The following is a 27,596-nucleotide window of genomic DNA, read 5'->3' on the forward strand; positions in this document are numbered from 1 at the left end:
GGTTAAGTGGTTATTGCCTCTGATGCTTCTCGAGGTAGTGGGTGGTGCCAGTGTCCTATACAGAAAAACGAAAAGAAGAGGAGTGCTTCCGATGGGGCATAAACCTTTTATTCAATAAAATCGCTGTTAAGATACAGTACAGCTTGCAGAAAAATCGCATGTCAGGCCTGCGACTCAGCTTGGCCAAGCCTCGGAGAGGACCTGGCATGCAATTTTTCTACACTCAAACTGTAAGTGTATCTTAACAGCGATTTTATAGAATTAAAGTTTTCTGCACAATTGGAAGCACTCCTCTTATTAATTTTTTTACCTTGCTACCCTTATCTACCTTTGGGAACCCTCAAATACCATGAATCAGGTAATCCTGGACACATTCAGTAAGGTGTTCCTATGGTTTATGTGTACACAGCATTTTGGGGTTTACAAAAAGGTATTTGGGAATTATTTGTTTCTGAAACTGAGGACTTGGGGGGGGGGGGTGGGAGCAGATGTACATAGAACCTGGAAGTCTGTCCATGCACTTTAAGTAAACAGGCTTAAAACGGGGACCTTATCAATAATGCAATATAGATGAATTATTGATTGTGGCTCTATTTTAAGATACCAGCAGGCAATCAAGGTGAACAGTACAAGGTAGCCATCTGTCCAATCTGTTCAGCGCTATGGTGATACTTTCTCTGCTGCTCGATCACTTCCTGCCTCTAATGTTCTTTTATCATGTTTCCTTCTACCTATAAAGCTGCTAACCCCCCAATTCCCTCCTGTTAAAGGGAAATGTGAAGCTCAATCTCTGCCACTTGTTTGATGATGAAGTAACCTGAGAGCTGGGCGAAGCTAGGGCGAGAAGAGGCGTGACCGGGTGGGCTCTGAGCTGGACTGTCCAGAGACAATAGGGTCGCCAGGTGTGAAGTAAAGGTGGAGTGTCCTGGCCTGAGGCCAGGACACTATAAGACCAGGGGGCTGGCCTTTCAGCCTCCCTTCTTGGATCGTGTGGATACAGCAAACTTCGCTGGAGCTCAGGCTGGGGTAAGTGCAGTTTTTCTTACTAGGCCTTAGCCAGAAATCCCTCCCCAGCCATCGCCCAGCATCAGGCCCACACAACAGCAGCCTTTTTCCCCAGCGGTTAGCAGCAGCCCCTGCAAGCCCCATCCATCCTGCCCATTCATCCCGGCTACCCCAGCCCGGCAAAACCCCATCCCATTCCGGGCCCAACTCACCGAGGCCTTTACAGCTGCTGCAGGCGACCGACCTGCAGTTCCTGCCTCGCATTGCATCTCCCCCAAGGAGCTTCTGGGCACACCAAGTCTTCTCTTTGTGTGCCATCCATCCATCCCACCCAGCACAGCGGCCCCCTCACAGCACTCCAGGCCCTTGCAGCACCCTCCAAGTGCCCCAGGTGGCCGCTGGCTGTCGCATCCCACCCCTCGCAACCCTCCTGCCCAGCTACCCCACCAAGCTTTCCCCCTCAGCCCACCCTCCCCAGCACCGAGCAGCTGCAGGGGCAAACAGCCATGGATGCCCCCATGCAGGAGCTCTGGGACCGGGTGCGGGCCATGCCAGGCGAGCAAGGGATGCTGTGGCTACAGGCCCAGCTCACTGACCTGGATAGGGCTCCGCGCCCGGAGAACCCGAGGAGAAGGAGGCCTCCGGTCCGGTATAGTCCCGCAGGCTCCCCAGCCAGGAGCAGGAGGCGGGGGGAGGAAGGGCCCATTGATGCGGTGGTCGGCGCGGGGGGCATAGGGGCCCAGGCTGCGGCGGCGGATCGCGGGGTCCACGTGGGGCGGGCAGAGAGGAGCCGGAGTGCGGGAGACGGCCCGACCGAGGAGGCCCACCCGCCCGGACAGCAACAAACAGCGGCAGGTCCACGCCCCCTCCCTCTTCCCCCTCGAGGCCCACACCAAAATGGCCGCCACCCGGAGCCCCAGCAAGATGGCCGCCACCCGGGACTCTGGGAAAATGGCCGCCGTCCCAAACCAGCCAGCCCACGGCAAAATGGCCGCCGCCGGGACGGGGCAGGTAAGAACCCCGGGCAGCGCAGCCAGCGCAGCGGCAGACACAGCGGTGGGACCAGGGGAGACACAACCCCCGCAGCGCAGGGCTCACGCACCCCATCCCCAGCCAGCAGCCAAGCGGCCACCCCCACCCATAGGCCATACACACATGGCCACCGAGGGGGGCACGGCCCAGCCCCGAGCCTCCAGACACCGGAGCAAGTGAAGGGCTCACCGCAGAGCCCCAGCATGGTGCCGGGGGATGGTGGGGGGAGGCAGGAGCAGCAGTCAGAGGGGGCCCCAGGAGATCAGAGGGTCGCAGGGCAGCGAAAGGGGGGGGGTCGCAAGGCGGGGGGAAAGAGAGCAGCGGGCAGGGGGGCCACAAGAGGCCAGGGCGGCGGTCAGGCGTCAGCTCAGAGGCCCAGCGGGCGGGAAAGGGACAGAGGACGGCAGCAGCAGCCAGAACACGCCACGGAGGTGAGTTCGGCGGAGGAGGGAGGGGAGAGCGAGGGGGACCAGGAGGAAGACCAGGGCCATTACGGGGGCCAGCAGGAGGGCGGATGGGGTTACCAGGAAGGCGCGGGGGAAGCGGGGGGGGACCAGGCACAAGGCCGGGACAGCAGCAGCGCCGAAGGACGGCAGCAACAGGGCGCGCGACAGCGATATAACTGGGCAGAAGGGGTCGCCTCTTTGTTATTGCCTCCGCAGGTCGCCCATCACGGCTCCGGGGAGCACTTGGCTCAGGGGCCACATCGAAGGGATGGACCAGCGACACCCCAGGAGGCAAAAAGCCAATCAGGTGAGAACAACAAAACGACTGCCAATGAAATGTATGCTTCTACAAATGCTAGTGGTGTTTCGCAGGAGGGGGACCAGCGGTCGTTACTGCTGGAGATTCTAAAGGCCATTAGGGCAAATAATACCACCCAGCAGGTGGGGGCCTGGGGTGGGGGGGAGGAAACAAGGCCCGGAAAACAGGCAGAGGTGTGCGGCTCGGTTCCGGAGGTGGGGAACGATCAACCGCCGGCCGCTGCAACCCCAGAGGTAGCAGCGACCGAGAAGCCCGAACGGGCACCCCGTCTAGCCGATTCGGCTAAGAGCAGCACCTACATCTGTTTTGCGGGCCCCTTAGGTTTCCACGTGTCGGAGGAGACAAAGGAAAAATTTGGAAGGGTCAGTACATTGACATTTTCACAGTGCTCCCCCTGGATAACTCTAACATAGACAAATGGGAAAGGGGCAAGGAACACCGCAAGGAGGAGGACGACATAAGGAGAATGTATAGACTAATACCCAGGACATTCCCCAACTGGTCCAGGGCGTTCCACATATTCGCCAGCATAGTGGGGGAAAAGACCCCAGAACAATGCGCAGCAATGTTCTGCTACCTAGACGGCATCAGGGAGGCTTACCACAAATACGGGGGGAAGGCCTGGCTGCTATACGATGAGCAGTTTCGCCAAAGGATGGCAGTCAGGTCATCTTTGACGTGGGAGCACAGGGACATCATGCTATGGATGTCACTGAGTAGCCCCGCCAAACCAGAATACGGGGGCGGGTACAAAGGGGGACAGAACGCCCCCTTTCAAGCAGGTGCCGGCGGGGCGGATGCCTCGCTGGCCCAGCAAAGAAAGGGTCTATGCTGGAACTACAACAACGATACCTGCAAGCGGGGAACCACATGCAGGTATAAGCACGATTGCGCAGTCTGCGGGGCCAGTGGGCACCCAGGGGCAAAATGCTACAAAAGGAACAGAAACGCACAAGGGGTCAAGGCAGAGCAAGGAGCTGGAAAAGGGAGTCACGCCAGTTAAAGTTGGGGCGATGGCCCCATGGCTAGACAGGTACCCCAATAGGGAACAGGCCGACCTGCTAGCATATGGTTTCCGGGAGGGGTTTAGAATACCATGCGAAACGGCCTACCCAAATGACAGGTGCAAAAATTTAAAATCCGCGTATCAATTCCCAGAGGTGGTGGCGCAAAAACTGGATAAGGAGCTAGCCATGGAAAGGATGGCAGGTCCTTATCAACACCCACCCATTCCCAATCTACACATATCACCCCTAGGCGTGGTCCCCAAGAAAGAGGCAGGTAAATACCGCCTTATCCACCACCTGTCGCACCCACGGGGCACATCGGTAAACGACGGGATCGACCCGGACTTAGCAGCGGTACACTACGCATCCTTTGACAGGGCAACAGCCCTGGTGAGAGGATAAGGCCAAGGGGCTTTAATGGGCAAGGTAGATATAGAATCGGCCTTTCGCCTACTGCCGGTGCACAAGGATAGCCTGCACCTGTTGGGATGCAAGTTTGAGGGAAGATATTATGTCGACCGATGCTTGCCCATGGGTTGCTCAATATCATGCGCGTATTTCGAAGCCTTTAGCACATTCCTAGAATGGGTGGTGAAGAACGAAAGCGGTTCCAAAGGCATAGTTCATTACTTGGACGACTTCCTTTGCGTGGGCCCGGCCGGGTCGGGCGAATGCGGGCAGCTGATGCGCACGCTGGTAGACACATTTGACCTATTCGGGGTACCATTAGCAGCTGACAAAACTGAAGGACCAACGAGGCAGATCAAGTTTCTGGGGATAGAGATAGACTCGGAGGCGATGGAATTCAGACTACCTGAGGACAAGGTGAGTGACCTCAGGCTTGAAGTGGGAAAATCCCTGGCAGCCAAGAAAAGGACACTGCGAGAAATACAGTCACTACTGGGTAAACTCAACTTTGCATGCAGGGTCATGCCAATGGGCAGGATCTTCTGCAGGCGCCTAGCCTTTCTGACGAAAGGAATACAGCAGCCCCACCACTTCATCAGGCTAAAACGGGAGACAAAAGATGACTTAAGGGTCTGGGAATCGTTCCTGGCAGATTATAATGGGAGAACGCTGTGGCCCCAAGAGTGGCGCACGAACGAGGAGCTGCAGCTCTTCACCGACGCTGCGGGGTCCACAGGCTTTGGAGCTTATTTCAAAGGACGGTGGGTGAGCGGCAGGTGGCCACACCCATGGCTCCGATCACCACTGGGGAGGAACCTGGCCTTTGTACAATTCTTCCCGCTGGTAGTAGCACTGTTGGCCTGGGGCCACGAGCTAGCCAACAGAGCAGTCCGATTTCGCACGGACAACATGGCAGTAGTCGCAGCAGTAAATAGTCTGACTTCATCATCGCCCCCAGTTGTGAGTCTCATCAGGCAGTTCGTACTAAAGTGTCTGCAGCATAACATTAGCTTCAGGGCAGTACACATCCCCGGTAAGGAGAACGGGATAGCTGACGCACTGTCTCGTTTTCAGCTGGACCGTTTTCGGAAGTTGGCCCCAGAGGCGGACGAGAGGCCCACACAGATACCACCAGGCCTATGGGACACAGTCTCGACAGACTGGCAAGTTGGGTGAGACAGTCCATCTCAACAGCCACTTGGAGGGCCTACACCAGAGTATGGAATAGGTGGGCGGACTGGGAAATCAGGCACCCAACGAGGAACCCCGAGGAGAAAAGGAGCCTTATGCTCCATTTCCTCGACAACGTATGTGCCACGGCTACGTCACCCTCCGCAGTGGACAAGGCCATGGCGGCACTGGCATTCTTATTTAAGTTGAGGGGGGAGGAAGATTTAACCAAGGTCTTCATGATTCACCAGGTGGTCAAGGGTTTTAGACGTAGGGGTAAGGAGGAGTTGGGAGGTGATTGCCGAAGGCCCATTACGCTGGCACTACTGATCGAACTACTGAACGCACTGGAGGTACATTGCCGCAGTGCACACGAAGTTCGGCTGTTCCAACTGGCTTTTGCGCTAGCTTTCCATGGAGCTTTGAGGGTGGGGGAGCTGGTAGGCCCCAATAGAAATAGCGGGGGGGGGATACAGCGAAAGGATATTTCAGTAACCCAAGGCAGCTTATGGGTGCACATTCCCAGATCAAAAACGGACCAGAGGGCCAAAGGAGTAACCCTTAGGCTCAGGGAGATGGCCGGGAGCAGGGCTTGCCCGGTACAACTGTACACAAGTTTTATGCAGGGGCAATCTGACCGAACCGGTCCGCTCCTGCGGCACGAGGACGGAACTACGCTGTCCAGATTTCAGTTCGTAGCCCTGCTAAAACGCACACTCACAGGGATCGGGTGTGCCACGGCCGAATACGGGTCACACTCATTTCGCATTGGGGCGGCTACCGAGGCAACCAGATGGGGCCTCGGCGCCGAAATGATTAAAAAGATCGGCAGATGGGAATCGCACCGTTTCAGGTCTTACATTCGCCCGCACCTGGCGGAGCGATAAGTGTAGGGCGCGAGGAACAATCAAAAAAAAAAAACAAAAAAAAAATTTTGTACTGTAGCATGTTATAATGACTATCATCCCTCACAGGCCGACGAAAATGTATAGTGTGGATAATGGGGCATTCATACATAGTGCGGGCTGAGCGACGAGCGGCAAAGCGAGACAGAGACCGTCGGCTCGGGCAGGTAAGCGACAACGTGGAGGTTCACTGGCTGGGCCAGGGAGGACTGACAGTCGAGAGGCTGGCCCAAAAATTTTTTAAGTTAGTGAAAGCAAGGCGGTCCCCCGACGTGCTAATGGTCCATATAGGGGGTAACGACGTCGGGCATATGCAGCAGCATCTGCTGATGCAAGAGCTAATATCGCTATTCACACGGATGTGGTCACTCTGCCCCCATATGACCATAGTGTGGTCGGAAATCATCCCCAGGCTAACTTGGCGCCCGCGCAAGCCCGAGCAGGTCCTAAACCAGTCTCGGGCAAAAATCAATAGAGCCATTTCGAAATTTATGTTCAGGTCTGGGGGGTTAGCGGTACGTCACACGCTGCTCGAAAGGCCGGCAGGGCACCTGGAGAGGGACGGCGTGCACCTAAATGATCTGGGCAACACCATCTTCTTATATGGCCTGAGAGAGGCTCTCGAGGCAGCGCTCTGCGTATGGGCGGGCATTCGCCCTTGAGAGGGCAAGGACGAATGCTGTGGCGGGTCCTTGGCAATGCCGTAGCTTTGGACATCGAGAAAGTATTCACCACTGAGCTGGCATAACCAATGAATGAGTCGAAAGAGGATCCCATAATGAAATATCATGATAATGGATAATGCATAATGGAGTGAGGAGTGGTGGTGTAATGTGATAATGTAAGCCGAAGGCTAGTGGCCAGCACGCAAGGGCATTGTCAAGGGACCTGCAGAGCGCTCAAGCGCCCCGCCATCTGTTAATGGAAATATGCTTGTTGTTGTAATATGTGTTTCTTGTCCCTCCCCCTTTTTAATCATCTTTTTATTTCAATGTTTCGCTGTCACAGCTCAACTAATGTTTAATGTTAACACTGTAATAAAGCTGTGGCCTTATAACTCCAATTGGGTGTCATAGCTTATGTTACGGTAATTATGAAGGTCAGCTCAATTAGAGCCCTACCCTGGTCAAGTAACCTGAGAGCTGGGCGAAGCTAGGGCGAGAAGAGGTGTGACCGGGTGGGCTCTGAGCTGGACTGTCCAGAGACAATAGGGTCGCCAGGTGTGAAGTAAAGGTGGAGTGTCCTGGCCTGAGGCCAGGACACTATAAGACCAGGGGGCTGGCCTTTCAGCCTCCCTTCTTGGATCGTGTGGATACAGCAAACTTCTCCCACCCACCCTCCCATTGCCGCTTGCTCGTCGGTAGCAAGTGGCAGGATGGGTGTTGGGAACACCCCATAACAATGCAAACTTGTTGTATCCCTACAGACTTCGTCACAGCCGAGGGCGTGTCCTTGGCAATGCCGTAGCTTTGGACATCGAGAAAGTATTCACCACTGAGCTGGCATAACCAATGAATGAGTAGAAAGAGGATCCCATAATGAAATATCATGATAATGGATAATGCATAATGGAGTGAGGAGTGGTGGTGTAATGTGATAATGTAAGCCGAAGGCTAGTGGCCAGCACGCAAGGGCATTGTCAAGGGACCTGCAGAGCGCTCAAGCGCCCCGCCATCTGTTAATGGAAATATGCTTGTTGTTGTAATATGTGTTTCTTGTCCCTCCCCCTTTTTAATCATCTTTTTATTTCAATGTTTCGCTGTCACAGCTCAACTAATGTTTAATGTTAACACTGTAATAAAGCTGTGGCCTTATAACTCCAATTGGGTGTCATAGCTTATGTTACGAATTATGAATTATGTAATTATGAAGGTCAGCTCAATTAGAGCCCTACCCTGGTCATGTTTCAGAAGGCAGTTTAGCATCAAACCATTTACAGCGGACTGCCAGCTAGAAACAAAGTCCCTACTACATCAGCAGTAGTGAGGAATGCAGGAAGAGAAAGGGCTTCATATCTTGCTGTAAATGCATGTATTTGGGGTGCAGCAGCTTGGCAGGGAGAAGCACACAGGAAGTTTTGAGCAGTAATGTAACCATCACCATAGAGACAAATGACTAGTTTCTATCCGGTATTATTAAAACCAGAAGAATGGGGTCTAATCTGCCCCAAAAGGCTCATAAACATGTCCAACATTATTCCCAACCAACCGCACAACATGACCAGTAGGTACACATGCCAACCAACTAAACATCCAACTCACCTAAATACTATGCGTGCAAGTTAAACGACAAACAGCACATGCCCGTATTCAAAAGAGTTGTACACACAATTCAACCTGCAAAGTAGTGGGAAGGTTGATCTGCTGGTTGGATCTGGCAAACAACTAGAGATGGCACGAACTGTTCGCCGGCAAACAATGCTTGTTCGTGAACATATGGCGTCTTTGACCCGCCCCCTACAAATTATAATGGAGCCAAAAATTGACCTCTTACTTCAGAGTCAGCAGACACATGGCAGCCAATCAGCTATCCCTCCCACCTGGACCGCCCCCCACCTATTAGAAAACCAGTAGAGCAGCCATTTCACACTCTGCTTGTGGCTGTTGTGAAGGAGACTAGGGACAGAGCTGTACTGCTATTAGGGAAAGCATTAGTTAGACCTGTGTTGTGTCCCCAGTGCAGTTTCTTGCTGCTACAAAACCAATTCACTATCTACATAACCCCAGAGCTCTTCTAAAGGCTGTGTTTTGATCTTGTGATATTGGTGTTCAGTGTGTCCACACAGTGCACTTTAGCTGTTGCAGACAGGTGCAGTCAGTGCTTAGTGCTACAGTTGTTCACCCTTCAAAGGGCTGGTTTTCTTTTTCTTGCTATTGTTATAATGCATTTCTGTGTGTCCAGTGCAGCTACCTTATCTCTGTGTACTCAAGCCGGACGTTTTAAAGCACTTAATTCCACAAATTTAGGAATGTATTGTGATTTCTGCCCTTTAGAGATTAAAACAGGACTCTTCGTCAACTACGTAATTTTTGTTGGGACCTTTGCCATGGATCCCCCTCCAGCATGCCACTGTCCAGGTGTTAGGCGCGTCAACTACGTAATTTTTGTTGGGACTTTTGCCATGGATCCCCTTCCGGCATGCCACTGTCCAGGTGTTAGGCCTCTTTAAACAACTTTTCCATCACTTTTGTGACCAGTAGCAGTACTTTTAGGTTCGCAAACCGAAAATATAATGTTCACTACATCACTACAAACAACCTGTTATCAGTTGGTTGTCTGGTTGTTTGCCAGCTGTACACACGCCCAACTATCTTCCAACATCATGTCTTTTTGAAGTACTGTAGTGGTAAGCGTGCATTGCTTGGGTGAGAGGGAGTTACTATACACTCCTATGTCCGCATGTTTCACTTACTTGAAGTGGCAGTAGCAGTCTATGGGGGAAGCAGGAAGAGTGCCTAGGGCTAGGGTCCCTTTAAGATTTTGCAGTGGTACCTCTTGGTTTGCAGCTACACCTCTGCAAGCTGTTGCTATGTTGATTTATCGTACAGCTGACCCATGTATGTAATACATATATGCAGTATATTGATTTCCTGATCCAGACCCCATTTTAATCCTGTACTGACTAGTTGCAGCAGAATCAATGAGAATTGATGGACATATTAAAAGAAACAGAAGGTGAGCACCATCCACCACATTTTACATTATCTTGCTGAACGCACAGCGCACGAACCGCGCTGATATGAACTTACTCATAGAGATTTATTGCACAAGCGTTTTGTGGGCGATATTAAAAATTGCCTGCGCTTTAAATAAGGCCGAAAACAACCCTAGTGTGAACAAGCCCTTAATATATCTGTAGGTTGCCGTATATTGGTAGGTAGCCCTGCCCTACCAGTGATGTCACAGCCTAGGCTTCTTAGCTATTAGGAATTATGCTCCCAGAGCACTCTGGGATACTAAATACTTGTTTCTACTGGCTTCAGCACACTCAGTATACAAACATTCCGAAGAGCTGCACCTGACAGTGCTAAATATGTCACCAGCCGTGATTAATTTCAGAATGTAAATTAGGGTGAGAAGAGGGTGAGGAAAGATTTTTCAATGGGCAAACACTGACAAAATAATTTATTAAGTACAGTAATATAAAAAATATGCAAATGTATTCCTCACACATTACTTTCAGTACAGTTTCTCTTTACCATGCTTGTTTGTTATCTCCCATAGACTTGTGATCACCACACTTACCCATGAATATGACATCATTAAAGACTTTGTGAAACGTGTAGTGCAGAGCCGGGACAAGGTCCTCCAGCACCCAAGGCTGAGACACCAAAGTGTGCCCCTCCATCCCTGCCACCCCAGCCATCACACACTGATTGCTATTAGACTAAGAGGCGCCATAGGGCCCGCAACCTCCCCAGCACCTTAATCTCTAGTTATCTGGCTTGCAGTCACTGCCATGTATCCCCTTTTCTTATTTCTTTCTGCTTCAAACACAATTAGGAATGACAGCTGAATGAATTCTGCGCCCTCTCCTACACTGCGCCCTGAGGCTGGAGCCTCTCCAGCCTATGCCTCGGCCCGGCCCTGGTGTAGTGTATATGTCACCACACATCTATGTGTGCCCACAGGCATTGTATCCCACTATATCACTTTGCTGGGTTTATTACTATGTAAGATCACAGCGTGATGAATCACGTCACTCACCTTGGCTTCTCTGACACGCATCAAAATGGCATCATGGTCGTTCTGGCTCAAACCAAAAGCCTGCAAAAAGAAACAAGGCTGTGTCTATTTATTTGCATCAGAGGAGCAGCAATACAAACCCACACAAATAACAATACATATAAGCAAGCAGATAGGATGACAAGAATTCCTGGTGTCTTTTTTATCTGCCTGAGGTGAACACAATCTGCCATTTTTGTTTCCTCTCATGAGCAGATCAGTAAATGCAGACTGACATTTCTGAATGCAGTCAGTTGCCTTTGTCTGTTGTCTTCTGTGTAGCCCTATACAAAGTGAGTTTGTTTGCAATGTCTGCTTGTGGCATTTTCTGCTGAAGCAAACCTCTTTTGATAGATTGCAGGGATCACATCTAAAGCAGCCCATCAATGATACAAACTTGACTGTACAAGGCTACCAAATCTATTCACTGAGTCAATATACTTTGCATGGATACTTTAAATAGTCCCTCATGTAACATAAAAGTGGTAAGTGGTAAAAGGGGACCAAGGCTGCATTAAGCAACTATAAGGTGTTCGATAATCATTGTTAAAAGGAAATTAGGTTGACAAAGATTGAAGTAGAAAATCAAATCCCTAGAGATATCAAATCAAATCCAAACAAGTATATCAACCCACAAAAAAGAAAGATGGACTGTATAGGACTCCTAAGGTTGGAAACTCAATGGTGAACAACCGAAGTAGGGCAGAGCTATTGAATGCATGCTTTGTTTCTGTTTTCACAAGGGAAACATCTGTATTGCATATTACAGATGTGGAAGGGTCCCAATGTTACACTTTAAGTTTAAATATGAAATACTTAACACAGGAAGGAGTGAAAACTAGACTAAATAAAATCAAAACTCCTAAGGCACTGAGCCTGGATGATGTTCATCCTCAGGTGTTAAGGGAATGAAGTTCAGTTGATGATAAACTCCTTTATCTTAAATCAATAGAGAAATGACCATGCACAGGAGGCTGAAAAACGATCACTGAGGGAGTGCAGGCAGCCAGACAAAATTGTAAATCTAATATGCAGAAAAAGAGGCCTTGCACGTCCTGGTGATGCGCCACAGTATGTGACGCGCGAAACAGCTGTCGACCTCCCCACCAGCCTGTACCTCTCTCTATCTTGTATGGACAAGTAATGTATGCCTTTTAAACTTTTTCAAATAAAAAGCAAAGTTGCTTTTTGTAGGGATGTGCAAGGCCTCTTTTTCTGCAGATTAGAACTCTTATCTTATCTTTTGTATTATGAATAGGATGGCTATATTGGCAAGTAAATGGCCGATGGAAAATGTAAAGTCATGCATCGTGGTTGTACCAATGGACTTGCACCATACAAAATTAGCGGGATAAAAAAAATTAAAAGGACTTTTATATCGCACTCCTGGTGGACTCAAAGCGCCAGAGCTGCAGCCACTAGGACACACTCTATAGGCAGTAGCAGTGTTGGAGAAAATGGTGACATCAAAAAATGTCCCCATAAAGATTGGGTCATCGAAATTAGAGAGAGACGGTTGACAACAGGTTATACTGTATAATCGTACTGTATTCAATGCAAGCAGCTGCTGCTAAAGCAAAACAAATTTTGTGATGCCTTTAAAGGGGAATAAAAACTTAGGAAGCTAGCTTAATATTGCCCCTGCTTAGCTTTCTTGTGAGGTCATTCGGGAATACAGAATATAGTTCTGGGCACCACATTACTGGAGGGACATTGCAGTGGTGGAAGAGGTGCAGAGATGAGCCACAAAATTGATCACAGAGATGGAAGGTCTCACTAACCAGGAAAGGTTAGATAAACAGGGCTTATGTAGAATGAAGAAGAGGAGATCTAAGGGATTTGATCGATCGATTTTATCTGGTTGCTGTCTGGAGTCAGGGCTGATACTTTTAGGGCAAATTGGTCCATGCCTCGTAAGAGTTTTTCATTTTCCTCAGGAGCAAATGAGATGTGAAAGGGTGCAGACTAATGTAATACCATATTTTCTGGTTGAACTCGATGGATGGATGTCTTTTTTCAACTTAAAGTGTATCTGAGATAAACTTTTACTCATTGCATAATTGTGTTCCTTTCATATAGTTTATAGGGCATTCCTCAGCGTACATTTAAAATAGCCGTAAGCTAAAATGGGCGCGGATATCGGTCAACTTAAATTTCAATTGAAGTTAGCGCTATATAAATTCATACTAAAACAACATTGTGCGGCTGTAAGGAGGATAAGATTCTAATAGTAGAGATCTTCAGCTTTATTTTAGTACTTAATTCACGGATATGGCTCACTTCGTATGCAACTATTATTCAACGTTTCAGAACTTGCCTACACTATATCAATTAACGGGATCCTGTGCCGAGCTGTGCGGCTGTAGCTAGAATATAGAAATAGCAGAGATTTTTAGCCTTATGTAGTGGCTATAGTAAATGCTTGAAATGCAACATTCCCCTAATTTTCTCCTCATGTTTATTAACGGCTATATGTGTAAATTTAGCTTTCATACCTTAGAGAAAAAGTCGGCTGTAGGGAGGATATCCTGTAAATTACAGTGATATAGGGCTGTGAATCACTGCTATTGACAGCATATGCTCCCTATAGCCACTTTTTCTCTAACATATAAAAGCAAAATGCACACACACAGTCCTTAATTTATGTTAAACTTTAAGTGAAAATTTGTAAAAAGTCCCTATTCAAGTCGTTATCAAAGCTGCTAAAACAAGGCTACACATAACAAGCAGCTATAGGAAGCAAACATTGAAAATAGTACAGGTTCGTGGAAAATAAGGGCGCACAGTAAAGTTGTTGTAAAATATCATTATGAAATACTGATATTTTACTATATAAATGTAAAATATCTATATTGAATAACAATATTTTACTATATGCCCATACTGCCAGCCAGGCTGAAGCACGTGTCCCGATCCCTGCTGTGCTCTGCCACAGCCACTTGTTACCTGTAAACAGTACTGAACTCAGAGGAGATGGTGATCTGGTGTATGAAACTTTTCCACCATTGTCTGTATTCAGCATTTTGACTCTCATTCACTCCATAGATCGTATCTGAGCACCTGCAGGACTCCTAAGCTGACCTGATCTTTCCCGTTAGCTTCCAGTACTACTATTACAGGATCTGTATACTGAGATGAGTTATTACACTGTATAAGACGTGTTACATTGTATTCCAGAAACCCCAGCTGCTACATTGTATCCAGCCTGTTGATGTGGGAAATCCCATGAGACTTTGTTACATTGTATTTCAGCAATTTCCATCCAGGAACTCTAAGCTGATCTGAGTTGCTACTACTTGGGACCCCCTAAACACTCACATTTGATTCAGCATTCTGTGGCTGTATTACAGCCTCAGAGCTGATCTGAGTTATCACATGGTTTCTCAGCAATCGCAAATGCTTCTGACTGGTGACGCTTGGTGCCCTGTATCAGAGGAGCTTCACCGGTGCATAGAAGTGCAGTGTAGCCCATAGATGCGCTGAAGGTAACAAGTTTACTGCTGAGAGGAGTCTCCAAAGTGCAGGCAATGAAGAGAGTGAGTAGCTGAGGAACGGCTAGCCCCTGCGGATCATGTTCCAGGATTATCCAGGGAGTTTTGACAGCTTGTCCCACCATGGTAGCAGAAACTCTCCAGGCCAGCCAGAGGCATATCCCATAGCTACCTCTGTGCACCAGGTGAGGAGGGTGCCCATATCGGTTGTTGCTTCAACTTGCAGACAAATAGTGGATATTAGTCTATAGTGTAGTGAATTGACATTTTGTAGAAATAGCCATAATGTACAAATTAGATGAAGACATTTTATAGCGGCATTAACTAGGGGCTATTTAGTAGTAGGAAAAAAATTATAAATATAATTCTTGAATAATAATGGCTCTGGAGTAAAATTGTCAGAGAAAACACATACTATAGTTAGTGTTAGTAAACACTGGACAGAGGATCAGCGACTTCCTGCAGCTGGAATGCCATGTTATAAAGTGGCTGTAAATGTCATTGCTCAGAAGATCAGTAAGGTCCGCAGCTTGCAGAGGATGGAGATAGTCAGGCACTCTGGGGTCAGCAGCTTGCAGGACACGTAAATCTTGCTGACCACAGCGGGAGAGATTTCACTTTGGCTTGTAGTCCTCAGGGTATATGTACAGACTGGCTCTGTGCACACTCCATGGATGGGCAGGTTGGGATGAGAGCTGCAAGGTTCAGTCCGTGCAGCAATAACAAGCCTTCTTTGACCGGTATTTATTTGACCGATATTATATTACCGATATTATTTGACCTATATATTCTTTGACCGATATATATTCTTATACCGCTATTCTTCTTTGAACAATATTCTGTTCCATTGCAAGCCAGCAGAAAGCAAAACTGGCTATGAAGTCTGGCAGTAAACTTAGATGCAAGTAAACCTGCAGTGCCAGTGAGCAGAGTTTACCGATATTTGAACAGCCGCATATTGGAGAGAACAGTTTTTCTTAGAAACCTATAATGTTCGGGTATATATATTAATAGTTTTAAATTTGACAGCTGCTTTCCTGCTTCGGTAATGCACAGTTATGCAGTGATAACTAGTGTGGAGTATCAGCAGGGATAATGAATAGCCGCGTTAATATCTGAAGGAAGTCATAGCCGTAAAATGCGCCAATTTTATACAGTATGCGCCGTGAAAGAGTGCTGTAGTCGATAATTACATTGACGGAATAGCCGCACCTGAATTAACTTGCGCTGTCATCAACGTGTTCAATTCCTCAAGCCAAATACTTTTTTTGTTTTGTTTTAATACTCTAATTCCCTATAAACTAAACAAGCGTCGCCCACAAGCTCCTTTTGTGCCTTGGCACTGTAGCAAGGGCTTATCAGAGCTCAGTCTGGGCAGGAGGAGGGGGAGGTGTTACTAGCCATTGTTTTCAGAGGCAGAGGGGAAGAGGGAGGAGGAGAGGGGGCTGCATTTACACAGAGGCAAGCTGATACCATCTTCTGATAGCTGATTGCAGCAGCCTGTGACAAACAGAACATGGCTGCCTCATTGTATCACAGGATGAAATAATCATATTCTGTTGAAGCTGTTTGCAGCTAGATTTGCTGTGTAAACCATCTAAACTTTAGGTAACATACGCTTTAAATAAGTATGTAACTATAAACTTCATAAATTACTGTAGTACATCTTGCAGATGAAGGTGCCACTGACTAAGGGCCCGTTCACACTGCACGCGTTTCCAGCCGCGTTTTGGAAACGCGTGCAGGTGGCCAAAACGCACGACATCAGACATTGCATAGAGTGCAATGTCTGATGTTCACACTGCATGCGTTCCGGACCTGTGCGGTCCGGGAACGCATGCTGCACGCAGATTTTGCAAAAACGCGTGGCTGTCCCATTCACTTTTCAGTGATGGGATCAGCCACGCAACGCACACAAACGCGGATGGCCATGCGTTCGTACGCGTTGCGGTCCGCACGCGTTCCGCACGCATGGCCATCCGCATTTCTGATCTGAACGGGCCCTTAAGGTGAAGATAAGAATTTCAGTCTGGCAACCGCTATTTCAGTCTCCTCCCCTTAGGCTGCCGCTACAGATCCTTACCCACCAGGACCACTAAACAAGAAACACCTTCTTTCCACAAGCCATTGACCTCCTCAACGTTCCCTCCCAAGTGCACTCTCTAGCTCCAGTGCTTACACCAGGGTAGTAGCCCGCCCATGGTACATCACCTAAACTATTCTAGAGTTATTTAACTACTCTACTGCCCTCCTGTACTACTATTGTATATCTGTTTGTGGTACTGCATATCTGTATTACTTGTCTTGTGTACTACTCGAGCCTGTCTGTGCCAAAAATAATTCCAGGTGCAAACCCCTGTACTTGGCCATTAAACTTGATTCTGATTCTGATTTCCCCTTTAAAGGTTACCTGAGATGACATGTGACATGATGAGATAGACATGTGTATGTAAAGAGATAAGCATACAAGTAACTAGGCTGTGTTCCTATTTTCTTTTTCTGCCTGAAAGAGTTAACATTTAAGTAGGCAAGTGACAGTTTTTCTCAAGTTGGCACTATAATGTAATTTTCAATGTTAAGGAATTACAGACATAAAACTCTTGCCTGGAAGAGAACATCAGAGGTTAAATAAAAAAGGTAAATAGTTCATAGATTTCAGCTTCTGGGACACTGGAAGACTGTATCAGTCATATGGGAATGAGATAATATAACAGGAAACATTTTTTTTGTAACTGATACAGAGAAAATAAAACTGCAGGTTTCTAAAAAAAAAACAACAAAAAAAAAAACATCTTTATGAGTAAGAGGATAGATTAAATTGTTTATATTATTGTTTATTTTCACCTCAGGTTTCCTTTAACTGCAGCATTATATATGTCCTGATAGGGTGCTGTCTAGATGTCTAGACCTCAGTAAATTTAAGCTCTGTGCCATGCCCATTACGCAATTCTACTGAGTTTTCTCTTAGCGTACAAAGTACATAATCAGGAAAAATATTATGCCTTGACCATGCTTGCTCGGGAAAGCTGAAGAGGACACACAGAGGACATACTGTATATTCCTGTATATGTAGATTGCATCTGCCGTTCAGCAGACGTGTAATGAGTTTCTTTCGGTGAAAGGGTTTGAGAATTTCTGAAGTTATAATGTATCGTAGCACATGCTATATGAGATTTCATCACCGCTTATGGGAGATCAAGTTAATAAGATTCCTGCAACTAGAGAATAACATTACACAAAATAATTCAAACGCACGTGTGTTCTGTTAGTGTGCAGAAGACCCTTCTTTATGAAAGGCATTGACTGATCTGACTTCGGTAATGATTCAATTTCTTCAAGTCCCCCAGCTGTATCATGCTGGTTAATAAAGCACATTAGCATTGTGGTACAAAATACAAGGAAGATATTATTCTGTACTTAACATGTGCCTGTTATAACAGAACACGCTGTCTGACACATCTTGTCTGGTCACCATGACAGTTATGACAGTGAATGGAGAGGAGTAAACTGTTTGGACAAAGCCAGAGTTTAAACTGAGATAGGCCTTTTCACCTGATGGAAATGAACCAAAAACACTATGTACCACTTTCAGCTCCTAATAGCCTCTGGAAACCTCTTCAATCATATGCTGTCTGAAGCCTTGTACACACACATGACTTGATCTCTTGGATGACAATATGGGGAAGAGTCCTGCACAGATGTGTGTAGTGACATGTCTGTTACTATGGAGGGGGAGGAGGGATGACATCAGGGCCAGGCCGCATCAAGAGAGGCTCCAGCCTCAGGGCGCAGTGTTGGAGGGGGCGCACAATTCACTCAGCTATCATTCAACTTTTGTATTTGAAGCAGAGAGAAATAAGAAAAGGAGATACATGGCAGTGACTACAAGCCAGATAACTAGACTAAGATATTGGGGGCCCTGTGGCACCTCTTAGTCTAACAGCAATCAGTGTGTGACCGCTGGGGTGGTAGAGATGGAGGCTGGACGACATACACCACATGACAGAGCGACTTCCAGTCGGGCAGGGGTTGGTAGGAAAACAATGTGCCCTGGGTGTCGGTCAGCCATCACCAGCGAGCTACAGTCCAAATGTTTATTGGCCACCGTGGCTGAATTGAATCCAGTGTGTATAAGTAGCATTTCAGGCAAATAGAGATAGATACTGTAGATTTCTTCCAGAGCCCCAGGCGGTCTTGGCTCTGCATTCTGGTTACCCCAGCGTTCATGGGCAACAAGAGGTTAAATAGGCTTGGAAGGGGGGACCCCATGTCCTTTTTGTGATTCGGCCATTAAAAAGTTACATTTAAAAGAAAATAATGACAGAGTGTGGGAAATTTTGCAGTTAGAAAGCTAATCTCATTACACATCAGAGAAGGCACATGTAAGAGCATCCTTATCTGTGTCCGGAAAGTCGGAAATGCTTCAGGCAGAAAGCGGACCTTCTTGCACATCAGAGAAATCACACAGATGAATGTTCTTATTTGTGTCCTGAATGTGGGAAATGTTTCAGTTGTAGAAGTTATCTTCATAGACACCAGAGAAATCACACAGATGAATGTCCTTATTCATGTCCAGAGTGTGGGAAATGTTACAGGCAGAAAGCTAATCTCATTACACATCAGAGAAGACATACGTAAGAGCGTCCTTATCGGTGTCCAGAAAGTGAGAGATGTTTCAGGCAGAAGGCTGACCTTCTTGCACATCAGAGAAGTCTCAGGCTAGGTTCACAGTGGTCAGTTGCATAATTCACATGTTAAAATATGTGTGAACTGCAATGGAGACTGGCCATGAACTTTAATACAAAGCCTGCATGCAGACAGTGACTTAGTATAACATGATCTGTTACAGTACCATGAACAGGTCTGTAGAATTGTATGGTCAGGGAGTTGACATGCAGATTTTCTGCAACGCAACTGACCACTGAACAGGGCCTAAGGGCCCTTTTCCACGAGCAATCACAATTGCTAAACACCAGCGATTGCGATTTTTTTCTCAATTTATCTATCCACGCCAACCTGAAGAAACCGGAAGTGTACCGGCAAAACATGTCGTGGGCCAGCGTGGGTGATGATGTGGCGGGCGTCTGATCGCTGCGCTGATGCTCCATTTACCCTCCGATCCTTCCCTGACAAGCTCTTGATCCCCCACTGGCATACCCACCAGCCGCCTGAGCGCTCCGCTTGTGGACACACTGCATGATTTCACCACCATCAGTCTGAGGCAGGCAGCCGTTCATGTGATCTGGACTTTGCAGATTGGATTCAATTCAACCAATGGCTTGGATTCTGCAGCCTGATATGGAAGCTGGACACTGCTGATTTGGTACTGTAGGTTTTGTTTTGAACTTGTGCTGACAGGATACATCTGGCATATATACTTGTTATATGCATACAGTGTTGGCTTCCTCTCTTCTTCTGCCTATAATACAGAGACTTATGAGCTAACCCTGCTAATAGATGCTGCTTCTGTTACTAATATAATCTTGTGTGCCTCTCTGTCATTGCTGGACTGCTCGGTTCACACTGGCTGCCTTGCTGATTTGAACTGTGTTGCTATTGTTTGCTGCTTAGTTCACACAACACTATTTTGTTTACGTGGAGGAACCTTTTTCATATCCTGATGTGTATATCTGGAAACTTTCTGTTATAGTAGGGTGACGTTGCATCACCTGCTGTACATTGTTGATTGTTGCCTCTACTTATATTGGATCATCAACTGGAACCAAGCTTGTTGACTGATTTACAATTCCACTGAGGTGGTTAGTGGCCAGAAATTCTCCCTTAGAAACTGAATTAATATATATACATATATGTGAACTGACTGATTACTATGCTAGCACTTGGCACCCTGGAGGTTATATTTCAATTATATGGGGATCGGTGCAGGTTTGTTCCATTGAGCTTGCAGTGTGTATGGAGTGTGTGAATGCGGGTTAATGGTGGCCTGATCAACCACCGCCTATTTTTTAATAGTATATATCTTTTTGATATAATTAATAAAGTTATGATATTTTAAATATAAGAAAACTTTTGTCTGCGTTGCTTGGGGTATAAGCCCTCCTTACTTCTCCTCCAAGGTTTTTGTCTTTTCATTAATTTACTTAAGCGATTGCGATTTTACATACGCAATGCACTTGCACTGCAAAATCGCTCTCAGAATCGCTCCAGAAAGCGATTGCGCTTTGTAAAAAAATCGAATTGCTTTATTGGAAAATATCTACCGCCATTTTTATGTTAAAGTAGCAACTGTAACGATTTAAAAATTGCTAGAGTTTTGTGATTTTGCTAAATCGCAGTGTAGTGAAAAAGGGCACTCACAGGGGAATGTCCTTATTTGTGTCCTGAATATGGGAATGATTTCATTTGGAGAGGTGATCTACGAAGACATCAGAGAAGTCACACAGGTGTACATCCTTATTTGTGCCCTGAATGTGGAAAATGTCTCAGTTGGAGAGGTGATCTCGTAGACATAAGAGAAGTCACACAGATGGGCGTCATTCATGTCCAGAGTCTGGGAAATGTTTCAGTCGGAAAGCTGAGCTTCTTGCACAAAAGAGAATTCACACAGGTAAACATGTTTACGTGAATGATTTCATTTGGAGAGGTGATCTACGAAGACATCAGAGAAGTCACACAGGTGTACGTCCTTATTTGTGCCCTGAATGTGGGAGATGTTTCAGTTGGAGAGGAGATCTTCGTAGATATCAGAGAAGTCACACAGATGAGCATCCTTCTCCATGTTCAGAGTGTGGGAAATGTGTTGGAAAGCTGTCAATACACATCAGAGAGTTCACACAGGAGAGCATCCTTATTCATTTCCAGAATGTGGGAAATGTTTCCTTCAGAAATCTCTTTTTTTTTTTTTAACACCAGAGAAGACACATCAGGGAGCATCTTTATTCATGTCCAAAATGTGGGGTCACCTCAAGCCTGGTTAACTCCTTGTCACCAATGCAGGCTGGGATAGCAATATTGTGGACCCTTTTTTTTTTCTTGTTCCCACTCTTCTCCTTAACATACCCTGCAAATGTAGTGATTCTAGCATGTACGGGGGTTCTGCAATTAACCGCTAAAGTCGGCAGCCGCTGACTTCAATGGTAAATGTGAACGCAAATTTTGGACACAAAAGCTGAGGTGAAATGTGAATGCGAATGGTTGTTAGTCACCAGGAAGCATACGCCGGTGAGCGTGTTTGCCCATCCTTAACCCCCCTGGCGGTATGATTGCTGCGGCTGCGCGGCCGCCAGGGTTTTTTTTATCCTTTTTTTTTTTTTTTTAGCATGTAGCTAGCCTAGCGCTAGCTACATGCTTCCCCCCTCCCTGCGGCGTCCCCCCGTCACCTCCGATCGCCGCCGGCGCCGCTTGCCCATAAGGAAATCCCGTTCTGAACGGGATTTCCTTGAGAGCTTCCCCCGTCGCCATGGCGACGACCGGAGTGACGTCACCGACGTCGTGACGTCACACGGAGTCCCGATCCACCCCATAGTGCAGCCTGGCGGCGATTGGCCAGGCTGCGCAAGAGGTATGCGGGGGGGCCTGTTTAGCGGCGGGTAGCGGCGCATCTGCGGCGGGCGGCGGCGATCGGACCAAACACGCAGCTAGCAAAGTGCTAGCTGCGTGTTTGAAAAAAAATTATGCAAATCGGCACAGCAGGGCCTGAGTGGCACCCTCCGGCGGCTTACCCCGTGTCCAGCACGGGGTTACCGCTAAGGAGGTTAAAGAAAAGCTACCATTCCAGAACTAGCCGCTTCATGATACTTAGCCCTTACATCCACTCTTTGTGTAATAGCTCAGCCTCGCACATCCACTCGCTATCTACCATGTTTCACCGAAATTTAGACATCCCTGGAAAAAAAGCCCTAGCAGGAATTTGGAGCATGCCCGAAATATAAGCCCTACCCTGAAAGTAAGCCCTAGTGGCAGTAAAGGGAAAAAGTATGGCAACTTGTATTATTACTGGAGCCAATGGTCTTGCGGGCAGGACCATGGCTCCATAATTGGGCCAATTACTGCACTCACTGCTTCTCAGAAAGTTCAATGATTGGCACAATAATGGAGCCATGGTCCCGCCTGCTAGACCATCAGCTCCAGTAGAAACACAAGATGCCGTACTTCTTCCCCACAGGCTGAAGCTCAGGGACACAGTGGCATGGAGCTGGGGGAAAGAAGAGGATGCAGGGGGGCATCGGAGGACATGGGGGACAGTGGAAGACACAGCAGAGGACATGGGGAAACATAAGACACAGGACAGGGAATAGATGAGGACATGGTCACAAAGGGGGACACCAGGAGGACACTAAAGGTACAAGTGGGCCACAGAGGCACACAAGAACTGGATCCATTGGCACAGTGGGGAAGGCAGGGGACACACAGCACAGAAACTTGTGTGTTCAAAGAAAAATAAGACATTCCATGAAAATAAGCCCTAGCACAACTTTTGGAGAAAAAAATAATATAAGACGCTGTCTTATTTTTTGGGGAAACACGGGTATGTGATAGTCAAGTGCTAGTCCCCTGATAAATGGCATAGAAGCAAGGGGTTCACAGAACAGGCCCAGAAAGTGTCCAAAATAGTATTTGATATACAGTAAGACCTGCTGCTACTGTATGTTGCACTGGTTTTTATGTATATTTTCCTTCCTATAGGCGTAGTTTTATCCTTAATGAAAACATAAAAAAAAGTGCAAAAAGAAAAATCAAAGAACACTTCCTTTTTTGCTTTTGTTTTGGTTTCTAATTTTTTTATGATTCTAGTATTAATAAGGTGGAGCTAAACACACAAACAGTCTCCATATTCCCTCATGCAGTGTTACTTTCCTGGGGCTATTCCGAAGTATGCTGCACAAGACTGCTGCCATTTACAGGCAAATTACAGCCAATGTCATTAACATTTAGTACTCTGCGCTCTTTTGCATACAGATCACCCTTCACAACCAGTATAAATGTAAAAAGCTGGATGGGGCCAGGATGATGCTGCGAAGTAAAGATTCAATAGAATTATAGCAAATACGCCATGTAAAAGCGTACACCCGAAGACTACCTTTTTTGTGACAAAGAAGTTCTCTGCAGCTAAAAATCCTGTTTTAAAAATGATCGTGAGATGAGAGGAGTATGGAGGCTGCCATATTTATTTCATTTTAAACAAAATCAGTTGCCTGGCTGTCCTGCTGATCTTTCTGGTTAGTAGTGTCTGAATCCCACACCTGATCTGCATGCTTGTTCAGGCTCTATGTCTGAAAGTATTCGATGCAGATGATAATCAGGACAACCAGGCAAGGTGCATTGTTTAAAAGGAAGTAAATATGTCAGCCTCCATATGTCGCTCACCTCAGGTTCCCTTTAAGTATCTCTGAAGGTAAGCTAGCTGATGGAGCTAACACTAGGCAATGCAAGGGAGGCTGCTGCAGCCAGGATCCACATCATAATGTGCTTAGTGCTAGAGCTATCTGAGAGGTAACCAAATATGAAACAAATACTACGCTTGCACTGAATTTCATTAGGTCCATATGTATCTCTGCACTTGGTTTGCACCCGTAATACAATTGTAGAAAAATGCAGCCGGTCGGGACTTTGCATTTGCAATCCTGTACATATGTGGCATGTTTGTATTCCAATTCACAGTGTGGCTGCATCCTATAAATAACTTAGGGTGAGTTTACCATCTAATTTTGAGTTTCTGTGCAATCCAGTAAACGCTGTGTTTTACTGGAGTGGAAACTGGGCCTGAAACTCTGTATTAAAGGGGGTTGTAACATAAAAAAAGCCTTAAAAATGGTTAGTGCCCCAAATACACATGTAAACCCCTTTTTTTCTACAGTAGGTCGCTACATGACCTGATCTGGTCTGTGTGGCTTTTCTAAACTGCGCTGAACTGTGTAGTGCCAAAATTGTGGGAAATACCATAATTTTTTGGGGGGCGGGGGGTGCAGTAGCAAGCTGATCTGAAAATAAAAATAACAGAAACTTCTCATTTCAGATAAGATAAGGACACTATGTCCAGAAGGTAATTGAATCCCCCTTTTCCTAAGCCTGATGTAAGCCTGTTATTTAGTTTCTGGCTGTGAAAGAAACAATAATCAGTAAATTAAGCAGTAAATTAACACTGAACTGGGTTAAAAAAAAGAAAGAAAAGGGCAAAAGTGATGTCACTTTCGGCATCACAGAGAGATAGTAAAGATGGAAACCAGCAGAAATATTTTCCTTTTTCATATCAAATTTCTTTTAAATCTTACAATAAACACTGAAAACCATAGAATAGGCAAGCTAAATAAATAATTTCTTATTGGATAATTTCTTTTATTCATTTAATATGAAGTTTTGTCCTACTTTAAGTACTTTGAAAGTGATTTAACAACAAGTAATCAATGAGCTTGTCAAAGATAAAAAAAAAAATAACACTCCACTGTGGATTGCTTGTACGGGAATAGGAAGCATCTGTAGCTGGAGCTGGCCTTTAAATTAAACTGAAGGGATGAAGAATGTGCAACACATGTATTGCAATGAAATAGCATGGAGAACATGATCTTGTTTATACCTTACACTACAATCAAAGGTTTAATCTAAGCCAGGTGTTGTAAAATGCCAGAAGGAACAAACTACACAAACAATGCTAGGGATGTTCATATCTTGTTGCCCAAACAAAAGGCTTGCCAGCTGCTTGTAGGTGAATCAGGCATAGAGGGAGCTGTCCCAGGTGCTGATCCACAATACTGTGAACAGAACTGGCAGCACAAACACAGTAGATGCTAGTACTCCTCATAGAAAGGTCAGTAGAAATATTCCAGGAATGGTGTCATTCTATAACAGGAGGCACAACAGACAGAGGCCACATACCGTCTGGAGGTAACTGAAGAGTTCTTCTTCACTGGCAACCTGTTCAGAGGAGACCACGCCAGCCATATATACTAATGTGTAAATTATTTCTTCATATAGCATTTCCAGCTTGAGAATGAGAAACAGAAAACACATTTATTGCGCATGAATGAGAATAGCTTACTTAATGTTCACCTGCTGCGAAAAAAGTGCCCTAGGGAGTAGTTACCTCGGGAGAGGGAAGCCTCAGCATACTAAAGATCCCTGATTAAGTCGGAGGGTTATCGAAACAGAGGAGCCAGTACAGGATAACATATTCTGTGGGACTTACCTCTCCACTAAAGTCTCAATATATCAGTATCAGATAAGAGGGTATATGTATTAATCACTCTAATCGTTCTCATCTGATATTGATATATTGAGTCTTCAATGGGGAGGAGAGCTGTCCACTGCCTCCCTTTTTAAAGAGAACCTGAACTGAAAATAAAAAGTCAAAATAACCATACACAGGTCATACTTACCTCCTGTGTAGTCTACTCCTCAATGTCTTTCTCCTCTCCTGCGTCCCATTTGTCCACTGTGATTAACCTCTTGCCGACCGCGTCACGCCAGTAGGCGTGGCCGCGGCGGCAGCCCCAGGACCGCCTAACGCCAATTGGCGTAAAGTCCTGGGGCTCTGTTTTGCAGGAGATCGCGCGCAGGCTGCGCGCGCATCTCCTGCTTGGGGGGCGGAGCTCCGCCCCGCCTTCAGTCTCCGAGCGGCTATTGCCGCTCGGGAGACTGTTAGACGGCGTGATCGCCATCTATTTACTCTGTGCAGCGCTGCGATCAGCTGTCCCCATGGGGGACAAGAGAGCGATCGGCTCTCATAGGCAGAAGCCTATGACAGCCGATCGCCGTAATTGGCCGGCTGTGGGGAGGGAGGGAGCGAGGGAGGGAAGGGACTTAAAGGAAGAGGGTTTTTTTAAAAAAATACGGCAACACAAATATTTATTAAACAAAAAATAAACATGGGGGAGCGATCAGACCCCACCAACAGAGAGCTCTGTTGGTGGGGAGAAAAGGGGGGGGGAATAACTCGTGTGCTATGTTGTGCGGCCCTGCAGCTTGGCCTTAAAGCTGCAGTGGCCTTTTAAACTAAAAATTTCCTGGTCACTAGGGGGGTTTAGCCCTGCAGTCCTCAAGAGGTTAATGGAATTCTCCGTCCTCCGTTTGAAAAATGGCCATTACCCTATAACAGCTTCCTGGTCACCACACTGTTAAACTGTAATATCACCCACTTGAGCCATACGGAAACATGGACATTACCTTGCACTTATAAATTACTTTCATCCTGTGTTGCTGTCACTTACAGTAAGTAGTAGAAACCTAGCAGAACTGAAAGGTTTTGTACCAGTCCATCTCCTTATGAGGTTTTCTCAGGGTGTTCTTTATTTTCAAAAGCACTTAGTGAATGGCAGTTGCTCAGTCCAACTGCCAGAATAGTGTGTAGTGTGGCCCGCATGGTTGTACAGATCCTTTACAGGGAGTGCTTTCATAAAGAATAATTCAAATACTGAGAATCCTCCATAAAGAGATGCACTATTCAAAACCCTGTCAGTTCTGTCAGATGTCTACTAACTACAGTAAGCGACAGCAACATAGGTGAAAAGTATTTTATAGCGAGGAGAGGGCCAGCGCATACCACTAAGGCTACATCTGAAATGACAACCAGCTCATGTGTGCAGCACCTCTAATAGGCTTTCTGCACACTTTGCATTCAATCCAGATGCAAATGCATATGATTTTAAAGTTTCAAAGGAAAAAAGTATACATTTAAATGCGGTAAATGACAGTTAATGTAATTACCGCATTTAAATGTATATTTTTTCCTTTGAAACTTTAAAATCGATTTTTCTCTTCTTCCCACTGGTCTTCTTAACATAACTGGCAAATGTGGTGTTTCTAGCATGTAAGGGGGCTTTGCTATTAACCGTTAAATTCTGTGTTTTTTTAATCACGAATACCAACGCGTGATTAGTGATTACATGCGGATATTCGACTCAAAACCGCACTCAAGTCGGATATCCCTTTCTACTCGTGATCGTGAGTCAATTCGTAAGTGGGCGGAGTCAAATTCGTGATCACTCGAATTTGTGATTCGGGTTATCACCACTGGTTATGATCCCTTCTCTATATAGAGATTAATGAAACCCACTTTGCTGCCCGTAGGCCAATGATTAATGCAATGATTGCATGAACATTGTTCACTTACTTGCAAACTTTATGGAAGAAAG

General features: G+C 46.5%; 1 protein-coding gene across 3 annotated transcripts in view; it reads right to left on the bottom strand.

The window, feature by feature from the left end:
• The window catches only part of BAIAP3 (BAI1 associated protein 3), a 317,725-nt gene that overhangs the window by 279,988 nt on the left and 10,141 nt on the right, over nt 1–27,596 (bottom strand). For 2 of the 3 annotated variants that reach the window (XM_068244533.1, XM_068244531.1), the window contains 2 exons: nt 25,342–25,449; nt 11,000–11,059 (listed from right to left, as the gene is read on the bottom strand). In XM_068244533.1, the coding sequence (XP_068100634.1) occupies nt 11,000–11,059; nt 25,342–25,449 (168 nt within the window). Of the gene's footprint in view, nt 1–8,628; nt 8,694–10,999; nt 11,060–25,341; nt 25,450–27,596 lie in introns of those variants that run through there. The other variant, XM_068244534.1, reaches the window with a different exon arrangement.

This window comes from Hyperolius riggenbachi, chromosome 7, assembly GCF_040937935.1.
Source record: "Hyperolius riggenbachi isolate aHypRig1 chromosome 7, aHypRig1.pri, whole genome shotgun sequence".
NCBI lineage: Eukaryota > Metazoa > Chordata > Amphibia > Anura > Hyperoliidae > Hyperolius > Hyperolius riggenbachi.